The sequence below is a fragment of the Nerophis lumbriciformis genome, linkage group LG05 (genome assembly GCF_033978685.3).
Source record: "Nerophis lumbriciformis linkage group LG05, RoL_Nlum_v2.1, whole genome shotgun sequence".
Lineage (NCBI taxonomy): Eukaryota > Metazoa > Chordata > Actinopteri > Syngnathiformes > Syngnathidae > Nerophis > Nerophis lumbriciformis.
This window is the reverse complement of record NC_084552.2, coordinates 53,291,895-53,314,596: the sequence shown is the minus strand read 5'-3', so window position 1 is coordinate 53,314,596 and position 22,702 is coordinate 53,291,895. Positions and strand designations below refer to the sequence as shown.

The window sequence follows — 22,702 nt, the reverse complement described above, 5'->3', positions numbered from 1 at the left end:
GATTATAAATAGAATGCATATTTGGATGGTTATTTATCAGCTATTCTGCAAATAAGTCCACATTTCATGGCCGTACCAGCGTCATCACTCCCATACGTTCCATGTCGCGAGCAGGACTCCGGGGGTCAAGTTTGGGGGTGGAGCGTCCGCTGGGCGGGGAGGACGACGCCAGCGAGGAGGCGGTGGCCGAGGCGGTCATGGAGGCGCCGTGGTGGTGATGGTGCATCCGTGCCAGGTTGAGACCCTCCAAGCTGACGCTGGCCACACGGTTCTCGATCTCCTCAGCCCGCAGCTCCGTCGACTCCTTCTCCTCCTGAATCAGCCTGTAGGGCGGACTCAGTGAGCATGTGGAAGAACATTCTAGATCACATGAGGGAAGGGACAAAAAGTAACCGGATCTCCTTGTTGATGGCGTCCAGCTGCTCCTGCAGCATCATGGCCAGGGTTTGTGCGTCGGAGTGGCCGCCAGGCGAGAGGAGGTCCATGGAGCTGAATAGCGTTTCTCTGTCGTCGTCGTCGATGTCAGACATCTCTGTGTCGCTCTCGAAGTGGTGGCCCCCCAGAACCCCGAGCTGTTGCGAGCGCCACTCGTGCTCCCCCAGCGACTTGGCCTGCCAACAGCGACGCCGGTTAGAAAAGGTGAACATCTACAAGGAACTTCTTCTCTTCACCTTGGTGTCATGCAGATCCATCCGACCTCGCCTGGGCCGGCGGATGACTTTGGCCGAGCGGTAGTGGTCGGATTGGGTCTCAGCCAGAGAGCCTAGCGAGAACCGGAGCTCGCCGGACGTGTCCAGATGAGACCTGATGGATAGCTCCCTTCAGTCAAAGTCCAACAAAGGTGCAGAGTCAGCAGGATTACCGTGAGAGGGTAGGTTCAGTGAGGGATCCTGCCCTCAATCGGAACTGGTCCAACTCCAATCTCAGCTTCTCGATCTCCCCGGCCAGGTGCGTCTGCACCAAGACAATCGTGACTTCACTTTATTGTGTCTTCCAAACAGATGTCATCCTTTACCTTTTCATGGATGGACTCCTCATACTGCTTCCTGTAGCCCTCAGAGTCCTGAATCAGCAGATTCTGAAGACACAAACAAGTTGAAGGTTAGATCTCTAATCACAAGTGAGATGTTTGTTACGCCGCCACCCTGAACCTTCTCTTCTAGAGCCGCCATCCGCTCCTTCAGGTGAAGCTGCAGACGCTCGTTGGACTCCGTGAGGAGCCTGTCAACCGTGTCCGAGAGACGCTTGTTGTGCTCCTCATTCATCTTCTCTCGCTGGCGAGCCTGGGATGCAAGATGGAGGAGTTTTGTTCCACTGTGATGATTGGATGCTGGACACTTGACCTCACCCTGAGAAGCTCCTGGTTTTTCTCCTCCAGCTGGCACTCCAAGTGCCTCATCCTCTCCTCAATGCTGCCGTGACGCTCCTCCGCCTGCACAGACACACGCGCTCACATGAGGAAAGACAATCGTTAGGAGGCCATCAGACAAAGATGGCGTCCACTGAAAGAACCAGGATGGTATGAGGTGCAACTGGACGAGGAGCAGGGACAAACATTGCCTACTTTGGTGAGGGCGGCAATCCTCTGGGCCAGCTCGGCCTCCACCTCTGGTAGAGTCTCGGCCTTCCTCATGGTTTGCTGGAGCTTCTGCTCGGCCAACTCCAGCCTCTCCTGCAGCTGCCGGTTCTTCTCCTCCATCTGTGGACGCACAGCAAAGACATGCATTCACCGCTTTCATCTACATTATCCTTCTTGGTCTTTCTACTATTACAGCTTCCTGGGTATATTTCAAATTAAAAGCATGACTGGAAAGCACAGTGTTGTGAGCAAAGTATAAGCGCAATTAGGGGTGTCCCGTAATAACCTTTTCCCTTACGATACCGTACCGATATTGGAGCATTTTTTTGGCCAATACCGATACGATATCAGCAAGAATCATACATGCTTTTATTATTTTGTAGAGTGTAATGTTAGAAAAGGCTTAATCAAGACAAATTAGTCCACAGAGGTTAATAGTAGGTATGAAAAAGAAAACCTGCTTATTAATAACAATCTGGTATGGACATATGCTTTCTTAGAAGGGGCTCTACCATGCAAAACCAATTTTTCTTTCCTATTGCTACCTGTTGTTGTGTTTTGGGGATCTGCATAAGTCCTGAACATTTAAAATCAAACCTTGGAGGCACTGCAAAGATATTCATAAAACAATATTGCCTTCCTTCATACTTCCGGGAAACAAGCCGTTTGGAATTTGCACAATTGGTGACGTTTTTCCTAAGTGTGCTACAAGCGAACTTTCCATATATGATTTTTCTCTATCTTCTTGTTGTGGGGCACATTGGCTGGTACATACACGTGCTTCCTCCGATTGCCTTTTCTAAAACAAAGTAGCGTATGTTTCCAACGTATATCTCTCAGTGGACTTGCTATTGAATCGCGAAAAACTACAACGAAAATGACGGGGAGAAGACGCTATCGAATTGGAGCCACATAAATAAGACCACCCACTGAACGGCGCATCCTGAGAAGACAGTCAGGAAATCCTAATACAACCCCTTAAAGTTGAAAGGGAGTGGTAATTGTTTTTTGGCGACACCTAGTGATCACAATTATTCATAAAGTTAAGCTCATGAAACAGTAAGTTGAATGATGCGGACAGGTTTGTTACTGGACACTTTCTAATACTTTCTATGAGTGGGTAATATGCAACTATAATTATTTGATACTTGTTTATATTAACAAATGTGTCGTTTTAGACTAATATTGTTCAATTAAGGACACTTATTACGAATGTGTAGTTTGTGTGCTTAGCTGTTGTGTAGCTGCTAGCTCCTAGTATCCTATACTCTGCCATGATTACATTTTGGAAATGACTAAATACAACAAAACACCAACCTTGTGTGCTAATTGGAGGATATTTAGACAAGTTTAGACAAATAAGCGCACTGCAGGACTGCTTGCATTGGAGCGCTTCTATCTGACAATTTACAAGCAAGCCTATATAATCCCACCGGGACCCCCCCAAAGCACAACCTCACTTATTCGTTAGCAGATTGATGCTAAATATTCCCACGGCGCTTTATGGAGGTTTAACAGCAGAACATTTAAAAACCTCGAAAAGTAATCCAGCTTTTTTTTTTTCTGACTTAAAAAGTAAACTTAGAATCTAGAGTGGGAGGACTGGATGCTGACACGGTGCCATCCAAGAATAGCACCACACAACACGTCTTATTAAGCACCAGCTATCGACCTTGAATAAGCAGATTTATTTCCTGCTTGGAATATTTCAGCACATAATGGGTCCTGCCTGGCAGCTGGTTCTGACATCATTGGACCCGAGTGTGCCAAGAAGCCTGAAGAAGCATTGATTCATGTTTCCATCATCAGCACAAAGGCTGCAGGGGTTCCACTGCTAATTACATGAACGGGTGTCTTCTTGTTCCAGCTCGACTGGTCACACAAATGATGACACACGTTCTTTACATCGTGAGGAGCTGATATCATCAGCTCCAACTCTAGAAGTTACTCACAATACAAGGTAAAGCTATATGCAGGCCATATAGGCATATATACACATACAGTGGTACTGTACCACTGTTTTTTTGAGAAACAAGCTGTCTCTCGGATAATTGTTATGCTCTAGATTGTGAGCAAAAATTCAGGCTACGAGCCTCCTCACCTCTAGTTAGTGTAGCGAATGTCGCATTGAAACCCGTAAGATCCGACCAAAACATCCTGTCTTACTCTCGAGCATTAACTTATAGCTAGATATGGATATAACTTTGTTTTTCCAACCACAGGAAGGTAGAAAGTGAGTGAGAAGGACAGTGCTGAGAATAAGTGGATGATAATCATTGAATTAAAGAAATAAATCATCAAAAACATAACTGAGCTTACTTGGCGAAGCAATTAGAGCATAGCAGTGCTAGTCTGCCCCATACTGAAGGAGAATGGGTCGATAACACCAGCCTAAAGGCTAAAATATCTAAATGGTGGACATTTATCCATGAAAATATGTGAGAGGCTACTGACTGTGTATTTGACGAGATACCGCAAAAGTCTGATCTCCGTAATACTGTACATTATTATCATAATATTTTATAAAACTACTGTGGTTGTCTGTAAAACATTCAATTGTATTGTTTTCATACAATATTTCCTATCTAAAAATTGGGGTGTTTTGAGGGGGCCAAGCCTGGACTACCGGTGAATTGATTGTAATTAATTTCAATGTGCGACAATGACTTGGTTTGTTGAGGTACGAGCTTTGCCACAGAACCAATCAAACACGTAGTCCGAGGTAACACTGAATAAGCTAAATATTAGGGCTGTGAATCTTCGGGTGTCCCACGATTCGATTCAATATCGATTCCTGGGGTTACGATTCGATTATAAATCGTTTTTTTTTTTTTCGATTCAACACGATTCTGAATTCAAAAACGATATTTTTCTGATTCAAAACAATTCTCTATTCATTCAATACATAGGATTTCCGCAGGATCTATCCCAGTCTGCTGACATGCAAGCAGCGTAGCAGATTTTTGTAAAAAGCTTTTATAATTGTAAAGGACAATGTTTTATCAACTGATTGCAATAATGTAAATTTGTTTTAACTATTAAATGAACCAAAAATACGACTTATTTTATCTTTGTGAAAATATTGGACACAGTGTGTTGTCAAGCTTATGAGATGCGATGCAAGTGTAAGCCACTGTGACACTATTGTTCTTTTTTCTTTTTTATAAATGTCTAATGATAATGTCAATGAGGGATTATTAATCACTGCTATGTTGAAATGGTAACTAATATTGATACTGTTGTTGATAATATTCATTTTTGTTTCACTACTTTTGAATTGTGTTTGTGTCTCCCCTCAATTGCTCTGTTTATTGCTGTTCTGAGTGTTGCTGGGTCGGGTTTGGTTTTGGAATTGGATTGCATTGTTATGGTATTGCTGTGTATTGTTTTGTTGGATTGATTAATATATTAAAATAACTAAAAAAAAAAAGAAAAGATTTTTGAAAAATGAGAATTGATACTGAATCGTACAACGTGAGAATGGCGATTTGAATTCGAATCGATTTTTTCCCACACCCCTGATAAATATGATCAAGATCTCTACATAGTCTTACTTCTTACACACGTTTCTTTAATAGTTGGCCATCAGTCAACTTTGTCAGCCACCTGTCGCTCGTGTATATACGAAGTGCTCTGTGAACCGAATTGTTTGTCTCTTCCGCTGTTGACTAGATTGAATATGAGCGTGTACATAAAGTTGTCTGGTACAGTTCCCCAATATATTAGTCTGCCCAATCCTCCTGTTTGTGTTCCATGTTGCAAAACTATCAAGAGCGCAGCTGCTGCTGCTGGGGATAGACGGTGAAAATAAATTATTCGACGAAGAAGCTCCAAAATTGCTTTTTTCCTGACATGATGTCTAGAGGGTTCTTCATCACCGTGGGACATCTTTACAGTTAAGGACATCTCAACGAGTGATCGGACTCCAGGGGAAGCTTCACTGACCTGTCTGAGGAAGGCCTCCTTGTTGGCCAGCTCGTTCTCCAGCTTGTCGTTGATGTCGTGGACCGACGTGGACTCTCGCTGGGCGCTCAGGTAGCGCTTCTCCAGTGTGACGATGCGCTCCTCCATGTCCTCCTTCTGGCACATGGCCTGCAGACGGCACACAGTCAGCATCAACCATGTTTTGGAACGCTTACCCGCTGTCAGAGAGGGATTAATTGTCCCGCATTGTGGTCTTTTCAGGCGCCCCAACAGTGTATTAGTAGTGGTGTTCAAAATCTAAGCCCGACTTTGAATGTGTTGTTTTGTGTGTCCGTAGCTTTAATGCTAATGAGCAGTATGTCTGTGGTGCGGCAGCTTTTAAAGGGGAACTGCAATTAAAAAAAAAAAAGTTGCCTATCGTTCATTATGAAAGACGGCAGATGTATTTTTTTTTAATGCATTTTAACTTGTAGATATACTGAATACAAATATAAATGCGACACTTTTGTTTTTGCTCCCATTTTTCATGAGTTGAACTCCATGCATCCATCCATTTTCTACCGCTTGTCCCTTTCAGGGTCGCGGGGGGTGCTGGAGCATATCTCAGCTGCATTTGGGGGGTAGGCAGGGTACACCCTGGACAAGTCGCCACCTCATCGTAGGGCCAACACAGATACACAGACAACACTCACACTGACATTCACACACTAGGGCCAATTTAGTGTTACCAATCAACCTATCCCCAGGTGCATGTCTTTCAACTAGGGATGTCCGATAATGGCTTTTTGCCGATATCCGATATTCCAACTCTTTAATTACCGATACCAATATCAACCAATACAGATATCAACCGATACCGATATATACAGTCGTGGAATTAACACATTATTATGCCTAATTTGGACAACCACGTATGGTGAAGATAAGGTCCTTTTTAAAAATAATAATAAAATAAAATAAGATAAATTAATTACAAACATTTTCTTGAATAAAAAAGAAAGTAAAACAATATAAAAACAGTTACATAGAAACTAGTAATTAATGAAAATTAGTAAAATTAACTGTTAAAGGTTAGTACTATTAGTGGACCAGCAGCAGGCACAATCATGTGTGCTTACGGACTGTATCCCTTGCAGACTGTATTGATATATATTGATATATAATGTAGGAACCAGAATATTAATAACAGAAAGAAACAACCCTTTTGTGTGAATGAGTGTAAATGGGGCAGGGAGGGTTTTTGGGTTGGTGCCCTAATTGTAAGTGTATCTTGTGTTGTTTATGTTGATTTAAAAAAATAAATAAATAAAATAAAATAAAATAAAAAAAACGATACCGATAATAAAAAAAAACGATACCAATAATTTCCGAGATTACATTTTAAAGCATTTATCGGCCGATGATATCGGCAGGCCGATATTATCGGACATCTCTACTTTCAACTATCTAAAACTTTTACTGTACACACAAAAGACCTATTGCTCTCAAATATTGTTCACAAATCTGTCTAAATCTGCGTTAGTGAGCATGTCTTCTTTGCCAAGATAATCCAGCCTCTCACCTGGATAGGATAAGGACGTATTCCGACAAATTGGTACATTTTTGACAGCCAATTTAGACCCAGAAAGGCAAGAACTACACGAAAAGACGCTTAGTTTCACCCCCTTCTTCATCTAAATGGGAATATATCAACATCCTAGCAGTCGGCATCCTAATGACAGCAGACATTGTACAGTAAGTGATGTTTTATTATGTTTGTTGGCTCTCATAAAGTCGGCAATGACTGTAGTAATAAGTGATGTTGAAAAAAAAAGTGTTTTAAATTAATGCACAGCGTATGCTTAAAATTATTGATGTCCGATAATGGCTTTTTGCCGATATCTGATATTCCGATATTGTCCGATACCGATATCAACCGATACCAATATCAACCGATATATACAGTCGTGGAATTAACACATTATTATGCCTAATTTGGACAACCAGGTATGGTGAAGATAAGGTACTTTTAAAAAAATTAATAAAATAAAATAAGATAAATAAATTAAAAACATTTTTTTGAATAAAAAAGAAAGTAAAACAATATAAAAACAGTTACATAGAAACTAGTAATTAATGAAAATGAGTAAAATTGACTGTTAAAGGTTAGTACTATTAGTGGACCAGCAGCACGCACAATCATGTGTGCTTACGGACTGTATCCCTTGCAGACTGTATTGATATATATTGATATATAATGTAGGAACCAGAATATTAATAACAGAAAGAAACAACCCTTTTGTGTGAATGAGTGTAAATGGGGGAGGGAGGTTTTTTGGGTTGGTGCACTAATTGTAAGTGTATCTTGTGTTTTTTATGTTGATTTAATAAAAAAAATAAAAAATAAAAAAAATAAAAATAAAAAAAACGATACCGATAATAAAAAAAACGATACCTATAATTTCCGAGATTACATTTTAAAGCATTTATCGGCCGATAATATCGGCAGGCTGATATTATCGGACATCTCTACTTTCAACGATCTAAAACTTTTACTGTATACACAAAAGACCTATTGCTCTCAAATATTGTTCACAAATCTGTCTAAATCTGTGTTAGTGAGCATGTCTTCTTTGCCAAAATAATCCAGCCTCTCACCTGGATAGTAGAAGGATAAGGACGTATTCCGACAAGTTGGTACATTTTTGACAGCCAATTTAGACCCAGAAAGGCAAGAACTACACGAAAAGACGCTTAGTTTCACCCCCTTCTTTATCTAAATGGGAATATATCAACATCCTAGCAGTTGGCATCCTAATGACAGCAGACATTGTACAGTAAGTGATGTTTTATTATGTTTGTTGGCTCTCATAAAGTCGGCAATGACTGTAGTAATCAGTGATGTTGAAAAAAAAGTTTTTTAAATTAATGCACAGAGCATGCTTAAAATTAGGGATGTCCGATAATGGCTTTTTGCAGATATCCGATATTCCGATATTGTCCAACTCTTTAATTACCGATACCGATATCAACCGATATATACAGTCGTGGAATTAACACATTATTATGCCTAATTTGGACAACCAGGTATGGTGAAGATAAGGTACTTAAAAAAAAAATTTATAAAATAAAATAAGATAAATAAATTAAAAACATTTTCTTGAATAAAAAATAAAGTAAAACAATATAAAAACAGTTACATTGAAACTAGTAATTAATGAAAATTAGTCAAATTAACTGTTAAAGGTTAGTACTATTAGTGGACCAGCAGCACGCACAATCATGTGTGCTTACGGACTGTATCCCTTGCAGACTGTATTGATATATATTGATATATAATGTAGGAACCAGAATATTAATAACAGAAAGAAACAACACTTTTGTGTGAATGAGTGTAAATGGGGGAGGGAGGTTTTTTGGGTTGGTGCACTAATTGTAAGTGTATCTTGTGTTTTTTATGTTGATTTAATAAAAAATAAAAAAAATAAAAAAAATTAAAATAAAAAAAACGATACCGATAATAAAAAAAACGATACCTATAATTTCCGAGATTACATTTTAAAGCATTTATCGGCCGATAATATCGGCAGGCTGATATTATCGGACATCTCTACTTTCAACGATCTAAAACTTTTACTGTATGCACAAAAGACCTATTGCTCTCAAATATTGTTCACAAATCTGTCTAAATCTGTGTTAGTGAGCATGTCTTCTTTGCCAAAATAATCCAGCCTCTCACCTGGATAGTAGAAGGATAAGGACGTATTCCGACAAGTTGGTACATTTTTGACAGCCAATTTAGACCCAGAAAGGCAAGAACTACACGAAAAGACGCTTAGTTTCACCCCCTTCTTCATCTAAATGGGAATATATCAACATCCTAGCAGTCGGCATCCTAATGACAGCAGACATTGTACAGTAAGTGATGTTTTATTATGTTTGTTGGCTCTCATAAAGTCGGCAATGACTGTAGTAATCAGTGATGTTGAAAAAAAAAGTGTTTTAAATTAATGCACAGCGTATGCTTAAAATTATTGATGTCCGATAATGGCTTTTTGCCGATATCTGATATTCCGATATTGTCCGATACCGATATCAACCGATACCAATATCAACCGATATATACAGTCGTGGAATTAACACATTATTATGCCTAATTTGGACAACCAGGTATGGTGAAGATAAGGTACTTAAAAAAAAAATGTATAAAATAAAATAAGATAAATAAATTAAAAACATTTTCTTGAATAAAAAAGAAAGTAAAACAATATAAAAACAGTTACATTGAAACTAGTAATTAATGAAAATTAGTCAAATTAACTGTTAAAGGTTAGTACTATTAGTGGACCAGCAGCACGCACAATCATGTGTGCTTACGGACTGTATCCCTTGCAGACTGTATTGATATATATTGATATATAATGTAGGAACCAGAATATTAATAACAGAAAGAAACAACACTTTTGTGTGAATGAGTGTAAATGGGGGAGGGAGGTTTTTTGGGTTGGTGCACTAATTGTAAGTGTATCTTGTGTTGTTTATGTTGATTTAAAAAAAATAAATAAAAAAATAAAATAAAATAAAAAAAACGATACCGATAATAAAAAAAACGATACCAATAATTTCCGAGATTACATTTTAAAGCATTTATCGGCCGATGATATCGGCAGGCCGATATTATCGGACATCTCTACTTTCAACTATCTAAAACTTTTACTGTATACACAAAAGACCTATTGCTCTCAAATATTGTTCACAAATCTGTCTAAATCTGTGTTAGTGAGCATGTCTTCTTTGCCAAGATAATCCAGCTTCTCACCTGGATAGGATAAGGACGTATTTCGACAAGTTGGTACATTTTTGACAGCCAATTTAGACCCAGAAAGGCAAGAACTACACGAAAAGACGCTTAGTTTCACCCCCTTCTTTATCTAAATGGGAATATATCAACATCCTAGCAGTTGGCATCCTAATGACAGCAGACATTGTACAGTAAGTGATGTTTTATTATGTTTGTTGGCTCTCATAAAGTCGGCAATGACTGTAGTAATCAGTGATGTTGAAAAAAAAGTTTTTTAAATTAATGCACAGAGCATGCTTAAAATTAGGGATGTCCGATAATGGCTTTTTGCAGATATCCGATATTCCGATATTGTCCAACTCTTTAATTACCGATACCGATATCAACCGATATATACAGTCGTGGAATTAACACATTATTATGCCTAATTTGGACAACCAGGTATGGTGAAGATAAGGTACTTAAAAAAAAAAATGTATAAAATAAAATAAGATAAATAAATTAAAAACATTTTCTTGAATAAAAAAGAAAGTAAAACAATATAAAAACAGTTACATTGAAACTAGTAATTAATGAAAATTAGTCAAATTAACTGTTAAAGGTTAGTACTACCGGTATTAGTGGACCAGCAGCACGCACAATCATGTGTGCTTACGGACTGTATCCCTTGCAGACTGTATTGATATATATTGATATATAATGTAGGAACCAGAATATTAATAACAGAAAGAAACAACCCTTTTGTGTGAATGAGTGTAAATGGGGGAGGGAGGTTTTTTGGGTTGGTGCACTAATTGTAAGTGTATCTTGTGTTTTTTATGTTGATTTAATTAAAAAAAAAAAAAAAAAAAAAAAAAAAATAAAAAAAACGATACCGATAATAAAAAAAACGATACCTATAATTTCCGAGATTACATTTTAAAGCATTTATCGGCCGATAATATCGGCAGGCTGATATTATCGGACATCTCTACTTTCAACGATCTAAAACTTTTACTGTATACACAAAAGACCTATTGCTCTCAAATATTGTTCACAAATCTGTCTAAATCTGTGTTAGTGAGCATGTCTTCTTTGCCAAAATAATCCAGCCTCTCACCTGGATAGTAGAAGGATAAGGACGTATTCCGACAAGTTGGTACATTTTTGACAGCCAATTTAGACCCAGAAAGGCAAGAACTACACGAAAAGACGCTTAGTTTCACCCCCTTCTTCATCTAAATGGGAATATATCAACATCCTAGCAGTCGGCATCCTAATGACAGCAGACATTGTACAGTAAGTGATGTTTTATTATGTTTGTTGGCTCTCATAAAGTCGGCAATGACTGTAGTAATCAGTGATGTTGGAAAAAAAAGTGTTTTAAATTAATGCACAGCGTATGCTTAAAATTATTGATGTCCGATAATGGCTTTTTGCCGATATCTGATATTCCGATATTGTCCAACTCTTTAATTACCGATACCGATATCAACCGATACCAATATCAACCGATACATACAGTCGTGGAATTAACACATTATTATGCCTAATTTGGACAACCAGGTATGGTGAAGATAAGGTACTTAAAAAAAAAATGTATAAAATAAAATAAGATAAATAAATTAAAAACATTTTCTTGAATAAAAAAGAAAGTAAAACAATATAAAAACAGTTACATAGAAACTAGTAATTAATGAAAATGAGTAAAATTAACTGTTAAAGGTTAGTACTATTAGTGGACCAGCAGCAGGCACAATCATGTGTGCTTACGGACTGTATCCCTTGCAGACTGTATTGATATATATTGATATATAATGTAGGAACCAGAATATTAATAACAGAAAGAAACAACCCTTTTGTGTGAATGAGTGTAAATGGGGGAGGAAGGTTTTTTGGGTTGGTGCACTAATTGTAAGTGTATCTTGTGTTTTTTATGTTGATTTACCGGTAATAAAAAAAACAACAACAACAACGATACCGATAATAAAAAAACGATACCGATAATTTCCGATATTACATTTTAACGCATTTATCGGCCGATAATATCGGCAGGCCGATATTATCGGACATCTCTACTTAAAATGATCAAAATATGTAAATATTAAATGTTATTATAAATGTGCCTGTTACTACATTACATATATACTTACATCATGTATATATAACCTTAATAGAGGGTGTACCCCACCTTTCGCCAGAATGCAGCTGGGATAGGCTCCAGCACCCCGAAAGGGGATCAAGCGGTAGTGAAGTGAAGTGAAGTGAATTATATTTATATAGCGCTTTTCTCTAGTGACTCAAAGCGCTTTACATAGTAAAACCCAATATCTAAGTTACATTTTTTTTTTTTAAATGTGGGTGGCACTGGGACCAGCTGGGTAAAGTGTCTTGCCCAAGGACACAAAGGCAGTGACTAGGATGGCAAAAGCGGGAATCAAACCTGGAACCCTGGTAGCAAATGGATGGATGGATGGAGGTCTTTGGATGTTTTTTTAAGGGCTTTATAGGCAGAATAAAGCGGCTACCATTGGCTCCACTTTAATTTACGTTAATTTACAAGTTAGAATGCATTAAAAAAAATACATCCATTGTCTTGTTTTCCATAATGATTGCCCAGTTCCTCTTTAAAGGGTATGGCATGTCGGACATCTGGAGGGTGCGGTCTGCGACTCTCTGTAAAATATTGTAGTAAGCTTGTTAACTTGCTAGTTAACAACAGAGAGACGGAGTTGTGTGAAAAATAGACTTAAAATATAATTTAGCCCAAGTCCACCAGCTAAATTTTGTCTATATACTTTACCTTGGTGCATCTTTCTAAACATCATTATCATCATCATCATCATCACAAAATACTCTTTTCATTTTGGGAAAGCTAGATAGCTTTGGTGTTAGTTTACATTTTGTACAAAACGTATTTGTGTTTAGCAACATTTTGCCTGCCCTTGCTTTTAAATGGACTAAAGTTTAATTGAGTTATTATTGTAACAACCAAACGGGCGGGAAAAAAAACTCTATGCATAAATATTTTTGAATGAAGTGGTGATCCTTATTGTTATTTAGCACATTCCTCAAAATATTTCAAGCTGGATCTTAGAGCTGATGGCTAAATTAGATCCACTGAATATGTGTACAATTAGATGGCTAATCGCTAAAATGTTCAATGACTCGTCGACTATCAAACTAGTAGTTAGTTGTAGCCCTATATGTAATCTGCATATTTAACTGTGCTACATGTGGCATGCATGATATTATTATAGAAAAAAGAAGAGATGGAAAAAGTTTCTTTGTCGTTCTTAAGAAAAGTATCTTTTTGTTTGTCATGTTTTTGGTTCTGTCCGTGAAACAAGATTCATTTCCCGCCACGCAATCCGAGCAAAACAACTCCTGATTGGATCCACTGATGACACGCTCAATGGCAATTTCTTCAACACTCAAGGACGAAAGGACGCAAGTGTGTCATGTTGACCTCTTTGATGTCCCGCTGGTACTTGTTGTTCATCTCCTCTGACTTGATGAGGTCCTTACGAGCGGTCTCCAGCTCCTGCTCCACCTCGCAGACGCGGGACGACAGCGAGGACATGCGCTCCTTCATCTGGGCCAACTCGTAGTTCTGCTTCTCCAGCAGGTCCTGCAGCTCCACCACCTGGCTGGCCTCACGTGCCGACTCCAGGGAGCCATTGGACAGCCGCTGAGAGGACGGGAGGGGGGGTAGACATTAGCACGTAGCGCAGGGGGTGTGCAAAGTGTGGCCCGGGGGGCCGTTTGCGTTCCGCGGCTAATTTTTCAACGTCCAGTGGCACATTCTAAAAATACTACTAGGAAAAAAACCCGAATAAACAAAGTTGGAATAGAAGAGCAAACAGGTGAAAAGTAACGAGAAAAAGTTGCAATGTTGACTCTAAAAAACACACAGCTTCCATGCATGCTGTTTTTTTTATTTATAGCAGCCATTGTTAAAAACAACAACAATGAATCAAAATCTGCGTTGTTAGGAATTATTGACCTATTCAAGGCTCCAATTACTTCACTTCAGAAATTCCACTTTAAAATATTTTTGGGGAAATAATGAATATTTTGTGAAAAATACATAAAACAAACAAAACAAATAAACACTTATAATTGACGGATAGATTTGAAGTTGATCTAGAGCAGTACTTCTCAAACTGTGGTACTATGTGGGCTCCATCTAGTGGTACGCCAAAGAATCGCTCGATTAAAGTACAGTGGTTTATTTTCCGAATTTTCAAACACAGTGTTACTGTTCAAACTGTGTGTAATGTTACAGTGGCCAAAAATAAAAAAAGATACATTTGTTAAATAAAACCTCTGGCTTGTTTTTAATGAATACTTAGGCCTATTGCGCTGCTGTAATTTAATGTAGGGTCAATATGGTGGTCCTTGGAGAGCCACGTTTTTTCTGAGGTGGTACTTGGTAAATAAAAGTTTGAGAACCACCTCAAGCTTGGAAAGTTAAAACAACTAACATTTTTGAACACTTTTATGCGTCGGGTCCTTGTGGTTCCCCAATAATTTTAACGGGACTTAAAAAAACAAAACTGTCATTGCTCAAGAAATACTAATCAATTAAATGTTATGAATTATTGACCTATTTAAGGCTCTAATTACTTCACATCAAATAGTCCACTTTGAACATTTTTTGAAGGAAAATATTATGGGTGTGAAAAAAAAAATCGATTTTAACATTAATCGCGATTCTTATTGGTAACGTTTCTTAATGGATTAAAAAAGAAAAAAATATATGCTTTTTTTTTCAATCTGTCTTGTATGTACACTCAAGCAAATCATATTTTTGATGTAAATTTTCTGTACAGATTTACTTTAGAGCTGTTTCTTTTATGGAAGAATTCATCATAGAACTGGCATCCAATGTTATTCAAAAAGTATAGATTTTGAATCGAGAATCTTTACCCGCAAGAATCTAATCAAATCGTGTGGTGTCCAATGATTCGCAGTCCTCGAAAATATTGCGTATTTTGTGTTTTTGCCATAAAAACAGGGTTTTGACAAAAAGTCACAGAATATATATTAAAAAAAAAAAAATTATATTGACAGATAGACCTGAAGTTGATTCAGGGATTTAAGCGTTGAATACAAAAAACAAAAACAACTTTTGATTACGACTTATCTTTAACATTTTTATGATTAAGACCCTTCCTGGTCCCTAGGCACCAAACTTTAGGGGAGCCTGTTGTTAAAAAAAAAAAAATCCCTATATTATATTGGTTTTGAAAATGGCCCCGCATGCTTTGATTTTTCCGTGTGCGTCCATCAGGGAAAATGTTTGGACACACTTGATGTAGAGTATATACCAGTATTTATAGTATACACATAGTAGTACAATATACTCACCTTTCCATGGACCTTCTGCTGAGCTTCGCCGCCCTCCAGGATGTCGTCGCCGCCGTCGCCCGACGCCACCTTCCTCTGGATGTGAGCATTCTGCTCACGTAAGGCCACGATCTGCAGCAAGAGGGCGCACACGCTGGCGTGAATGACCGAGTTAGCATGCGAGTCCAACAACGGGCAGTCATGTGACTCTAATGATGTTAACGTGGCACGTGGCGGAAATTCATTGATTTAAACACATCATGTGACTTTGCTAAATATGTCGCTGTGTACTTTTCTTCTCCCTTCTTTCAACTGTTGGTAGACTGAAGACTTCTTAGTTCTTGTTGAACCATTTTTTACATAAATATGAATAAGTCTTTAAAATGACAAACAGTAAGGGTTTGCTTGAAAATGTGAACTTTACTTATTTTATCTTAAAATGTTATATTTTTCCTAAAATGCATGAAAACGTAATGGATTAACAAAGCCACACAATTGAAATGAGAAACAAACAACAAAAAAATTTAATAATATAATCTAATGAATCGGAAATACCATCAAAACTAAATAGAATTGAAAAATCCAACTACAGTAGGTTAAATAGTGTAAATAAAAAATATATTTTATGGTTGTGTAGTAGTAATAGTAACAAAGTATGGTCTGTTCTTTAGAACAGTGGTCCCCAACCTTTTTGTAGCTGCGGACCGGTCAACGCTTGAAAATCTGTCCCACTGTATAGACTGTATTGATCTATATTGATATATAATGTATATATTGTGTTTTTTATGTTGATTTAATAAAAAAATAAATATATATATTTTTCTATTTATGTATTTATTTTTTTTAAATTTCTTGTGCGGCCCGGTACCAATCGGTCTAAAGCAGTGGTCCCTAACCACCGGGTCCGCGGCCCAGTGGTTGGGGACCACTGCTTTAGAACGATGAAATACAACAATATTATATAATACAGTGACAACCGTTTTGTGTTTGTTAGAAAATGTCTGTGCTTTTCTAAAAATAATCAATAAAAAACACATAATTATATAATATTATTATTATTAATCAGCCATTAATTAGTAGTTAATTCATGAAAAAAAAAATTATTTTGTTATCCTCAATTGCATGAAAACTATTTAAAATAATAAAATAAAAAAATTAATTAATTAATATTAAAATGTAATGAATTGCAAATACCATCAAAATTAAATAGATTTGGAAAGTCCGACAAAGTTAAATAGTGTGAACTAGTACAATTAATGAAGAGTAATCTTGATTTTAATTTCATTCAATAACTATATCTAATCTACTTACAGTTTAACAGGATAAACCTAAAAAATAAAAACTTAAAAACAATAATCAAATATACCGCAAAAGATGGGACTCATAAAAACTTATTGGAAATAAATGTACATACAATTAGGCAGTGCCAAAATGAATACACTAAATTAATAATAAATAGTAATAATATAAATGTTTCTTAAATAAATTGTCAATATAATGAAAATACATCTTCCCCACTTTAGTCAATTTTTTTGCACTTGAGAAACTTCTGTATGACTTCAGCTTCAGACTTCTTATGTTTGTATGTGATTGCCATTACTGCCACAAGTGGTGAAAGAGTGTACTACAACTGAGTACCGCTGCGGCCCATATAGACCATAGCTAAACAACAGATTATTTTTTTAGCTGTAAACATTGTTATTGTTAAGAAACACTGATCTGGTAAATAGGAATAATAGTTTATGGTTATAAAGTAATAGTAGCAAAGTAGTTTACTTGATGGACAGAGTGACGGCTTGACATAAGATGAAAAATAACAATAATAACGTAATGTATAACAATTGTATACGTGTTTATGTGTCGAATAAGCTTATAAAGACAGATGTTGATTATTTCTAACGAAGGCGTAACGAGGTCTGGTCGCGTCTGAGCATCATCTTCATCATCATTCATGCTGAAGATGAAAGGACGCCAACATGACACGATGAATTAATCTGTGAATTGCAGTGTCTCTTTCATGTCTGGTCTTCAGGTCCTGCAGGTGGACACGCAGGCAAAGCCTTTTCTTGTCTTTGTCGCCGTCACAAATCAATTTAGCGCCCAAGCATCTGAGGTGTGGATGTGTCTATTTCCTGAAACGCCGCCAAGGTCCAGCGGGTCGTCAGTCTGAGACTGACAGGCGTACTGTTAAGTATTTGACCCCCCTCCCCAACACCACTAATGGACTGTCAAACCTTCGGTCCTCCACTGACATGCCCGTCAAGGACTTTAGGTCCGACTTAACAGTCTCTTACCTCCTGATTGGCTGCTGTAAGCTCCTCCTCCAAGACAGACACCCTCTCCAATGACACCCGCAGTCGCTCCCTCACCTCAAACAAACAAACAAACAAACAAACAAACAAACAAACAAACAAACAAACAAACAAACAAACATGTTTATTTTCATGGCTAAAGCTAATTAAATGTGCTGACTATTGCTAGCTTTAGTAATGGCTAAATTACAATAAAACATAAAAAAAACAAAAAAAACAAGTGGGAATTAAGTTAAGTTAAAGTTAAGGAATCCATGAAATTACAAAATATTTTGGGACGAAACTAATATTAGCCGTTGGTCCAAACTAGCATTAGCCTGCAAATTAAGAAAGCTAACAACAGCTAGCTATACACAAAAACAGTTTTGAAATAAAACTGGTGTAGATCAAATTGGTGTTTTTTTAAATAGAAAAAATCCACATTTTTTTAGTAAAGCTTGAGGTAAACCATCATAATGGAAAAAAAAAACGAGTGGGAATCCATGAAATGACAAAATATTTTGGGACAAAACTAACATTAGCTGTTAGTCCAAACTAGCATTAGCCAGCAAATTAAGAACGCTAACAACAGCTAGCTATAAACAAAAACAGTTTTGAAATTAAACTGGTGTTCATCAAATTATGTTTTTTGTTTAAATAGAAAAAAAAATCCAAATTTTTTGGTAAAGCTTGAGGTAAACCATCATAATGAAAAAACAGAGTGGGAATCCATGAAATTACAAAATATTTTGGGACGAAACTAATATTAGCCGTTGGTCCAAACTAGCATTAGCCTGCAAATTAAGAAAGCTAACAACAGCTAGCTATACACAAAAACAGTTTTGAAATAAAACTGGTGTAGATCAAATTGGTGTTTTTTTAAATAGAAAAAATCCACATTTTTTTAGTAAAGCTTGAGGTAAACCATCATAATGGAAAAAAAAACCGAGTGGGAATCCATGAAATGACAAAATATTTTGGGACAAAACTAACATTAGCTGTTAGTCCAAACTAGCATTAGCCAGCAAATTAAGAACGCTAACAACAGCTAGCTATAAACAAAAACAGTTTTGAAATAAAACTGGTGTTCATCAAATTATGTTTTTTGTTTAAATAGAAAAAAAATCCACATTTTTTGGTAAAGCTTGAGGTAAACCATCATAATGAAAAAACAACAGAGTGGGAATCCATGAAATTACAAAATATTTTGGGACGAAACTAATATTAGCCGTTGGTCCAAACTAGCATTAGCCTGCAAATTAAGAAAGCTAACAACAGCTAGCTATACACAAAAACAGTTTTGAAATAAAACTGGTGTAGATCAAATTGGTGTTTTTTTAAATAGAAAAAAATCCACATTTTTTTTAGTAAAGCTTGAGGTAAACCATCATAATGGAAAAAAAAAAAAGAGTGGGAATCTAACAACAGCTAGCTATACACAAAAACAGTTTTGAAATAAAACTGGTATTCATCAAATTATGTTTTTTTTTTTAATAGAAAAAAAATCAACATTTTTTGGTAAAGCTTGAGGTAAACCATCATAATGAAAAAACAACAGATTGGAATCCATGAAATTACAAAATATTTTGGTACGAAACTAATATTAGCCGTTGGTCCAAACTAGCATTAGCCTACAAATTAAGAAAGCTAACAACAGCTAGCTATACACAAAAACAGTTTTGAAATAAAACTGGTGTAGATCAAATTGGTGTTTTTTTAAATAGAAAAAAATCCACATTTTTTTTAGTAAAGCTTGAGGTAAACCATCATAATGGAAAAAAAAAAAAGAGTGGGAATCTAACAACAGCTAGCTATACACAAAAACAGTTTTGAAATAAAACTGGTATTCATCAAATTATGTTTTTTTTTTTAATAGAAAAAAAATCAACATTTTTTGGTAAAGCTTGAGGTAAACCATCATAATGAAAAAACAACAGAGTGGGAATCCATGAAATTACAAAATATTTTGGGACGAAACTAATATTAGCTGTTGGTCCAAACTAGCATTAGCCTGCAAATTAAGAAAGCTAACAACAGCTAGCTATACACAAAAACAGTTTTGAAATAAAACTGGTGTAGATCAAATTGGTGTTTTTTTAAATAGAAAAAATCCACATTTTTTTTAGTAAAGCTTAAGGTAAACCATCATAATGGAAAAAAAAACGAGTGGGAATCCATGAAATGACAAAATATTTTGGGACAAAACTAACATTAGCTGTTAGTCCAAACTAGCATTAGCCAGCAAATTAAGAACGCTAACAGCAGCTAGCTATAAACAAAAACAGTTTTGAAATAAAACTGGTATTCATCAAATTAAGTTTTTTTTTTTTAATAGAAAAAAAATCAACATTTTTTGGTAAAGCTTGAGGTAAACCATCATAATGGAAAAAAAAAAACGAGTGGGAATCCATGAAATTACAAAATATTTTGGGACGAAACTTATATTAGCCGTTGGTCCAAACTAGCATTAGCCTGCAAATTAAGAAAGCTAACAACAGCTAGCTATACACAAAAACAGTTTTGAAATAAAACTGGTGTGGATCAAATTGGTGTTTTTTTAAATAGAAAAAATCCACATTTTTTTTTAGTAAAGCTTGAGGTAAACCATCATAATGGAAAAAAAACGAGTGGGAATCCATGAAATGACAAAATATATTGGGACGAAACGAACATTAGCTGTTGGTCCAAACTAGCATTAGCCAGCAAATTAAGAACACTAACAACAGCTAGCTATAAACAAAAACCGTTTTGAAAGAAAACTGGTGTTCATCAAATTATGTTTTTTTTTTTTAAATAGAAAAATTCAAAAATTTTTTGGTAAAGCTTGAGGTAAACCATCATAATGGAAAAAAAAACGAGTGGGAATCCATGAAATTACAAAATATTTTGGGACAAAACTAACATTAGCTGTTAGTCCAAACTAGCATTAGCCAGCAAATTAAGAACGCTAACAGCAGCTAGTTATAAACAAAAACAGTTTTGAAATAAAACTGGTATTCATCAAATTATGTTTTGTTTTTTTAAATAGAAAAAAAATCAACCTTTTTTGGTAAAGCTTGAGGTAAACCATCATAATGAAAAAACAACAGAGTGGGAATCCATGAAATTACAAACTATTTTGGGACGAAACTAATATTAGCCGTTGGTCCAAACTAGCATTAGCCTGCAAATTAAGAAAGCTAACAACAGCTAGCTATACACAAAAACAGTTTTGAAATAAAACTGGTGTAGATCAAATTGGTGTTTTTTTAAATAGAAAAAATCCACATTTTTTTTAGTAAAGCTTGAGGTAAACCATCATAATGGAAAAAAAAAAAACGAGTGGGAATCCATGAAATGACAAAATATTTTGGGACAAAACTAACATTAGCTGTTAGTCCAAACTAGCATTAGCCAGCAAATTAAGAACGCTAACAACAGCTAGCTATAAACAAAAACAGTTTTGAAATAAAACTGGTGTTCATCAAATTATGTTTTTTGTTTGAATAGAAAAAAAATCCAAATTTTTTTGGTAAAGCTTGAGGTAAACCATCATAATGAAAAAACAACAGAGTGGGAATCCATGAAATTACAAAATATTTTGGGACGAAACTAATATTAGCCGTTGGTCCAAACTAGCATTAGCCTGCAAATTAAGAAAGCTAACAACAGCTAGCTATACACAAAAACAGTTTTGAAATAAAACTGGTGTTCATCAAATTATGTTTTTTGTTTAAATAGAAAAAAAGTCCAAATTATTTGGTAAAGCTTGAGGTAAACCATCATAATGAAAAAACAACAGAGTGGGAATCCATGAAATTACAAAATATTTTGGGACGAAACTTATATTAGCCGTTGGTCCAAACTAGCATTAGCCTGCAAATTAAGAAAGCTAACAACAGCTAGCTATAAACAAAAACAGTTTTGAAATAAAACTGGTGTTCATCAAATTATGTTTTTTGTTTAAATAGAAAAAAAATCCAAATTTTTTTGGTAAAGCTTGAGGTAAACCATCATAATGAAAAAACAACAGAGTGGGAATCCATGAAATTACAAAATATTTTGGGACGAAACTAATATTAGCCGTTGGTCCAAACTGGCATTAGCCTGCAAATTAAGAAAGCTAACAACAGCTAGCTATACACAAAAACAGTTTTGAAATAAAACTGGTGTTCATCAAATTACGTATGTTTTTTGTTTAAATAGAAAAAAAGTCCAAATTATTTGGTAAAGCTTGAGGTAAACCATCATAATGAAAAAACAACAGAGTGGGAATCCATGAAATTACAAAATATTTTGGGACAAAACTTATATTAGCCGTTGGTCCAAACTAGCATTAGCCTGCAAATTAAGAAAGCTAACAACAGCTAGCTATACACAAAAACAGTTTTGAAATAAAACTGGTGTAGATCAAATTGGTGTTTTTTTAAATAGAAAAAAATCCACATTTTTTTTAGTAAAGCTTGAGGTAAACCATCATAATGGAAAAAAAACGAGTGGGAATCCATGAAATGACAAAATATTTTGGGACAAAACTAACATTAGCTGTTAGTCCAAACTAGCATTAGCCAGCAAATTAAGAACGCTAACAACAGCTAGCTATAAACAAAAACAGTTTTGAAATAAAACTGGTGTTCATCAAATTATGTTTTTTGTTTAAATAGAAAAAAAGTCCAAATTATTTGGTAAAGCTTGAGGTAAACCATCATAATGAAAAAACAACTGAGTGGGAATCCATGAAATTACAAAATATTTTGGGACGAAACTAATATTAGCCGTTGGTCCAAACTAGCATTAGCCTGCAAATTAAGAAAGCTA

At 36.0% G+C, this 22,702-nt stretch overlaps 1 protein-coding gene across 3 annotated transcripts in view; it reads right to left on the bottom strand.

Moving 5' to 3' along the window:
* ppfia2 (PTPRF interacting protein alpha 2) overlaps positions 1 to 22,702 on the bottom strand; it is a 167,832-nt gene that overhangs the window by 38,176 nt on the left and 106,954 nt on the right. For all 3 annotated transcript variants that reach the window (XR_009815213.1, XM_061959630.1, XM_061959631.1), the window contains 12 exons: positions 17,909 to 17,983; positions 15,636 to 15,746; positions 13,732 to 13,953; positions 5,525 to 5,671; positions 1,565 to 1,699; positions 1,349 to 1,432; positions 1,152 to 1,283; positions 1,016 to 1,078; positions 863 to 954; positions 672 to 804; positions 394 to 611; positions 77 to 323 (listed from right to left, as the gene is read on the bottom strand). Coding sequence is in view for 2 of the 3 variants with exons in the window: in XM_061959630.1 (XP_061815614.1) it covers positions 77 to 323; positions 394 to 611; positions 672 to 804; positions 863 to 954; positions 1,016 to 1,078; positions 1,152 to 1,283; positions 1,349 to 1,432; positions 1,565 to 1,699; positions 5,525 to 5,671; positions 13,732 to 13,953; positions 15,636 to 15,746; positions 17,909 to 17,983 (1,659 nt within the window). In the remaining variant the exon portion in view is untranslated. The remainder of the gene's footprint in view (positions 1 to 76; positions 324 to 393; positions 612 to 671; positions 805 to 862; positions 955 to 1,015; positions 1,079 to 1,151; positions 1,284 to 1,348; positions 1,433 to 1,564; positions 1,700 to 5,524; positions 5,672 to 13,731; positions 13,954 to 15,635; positions 15,747 to 17,908; positions 17,984 to 22,702) is intronic.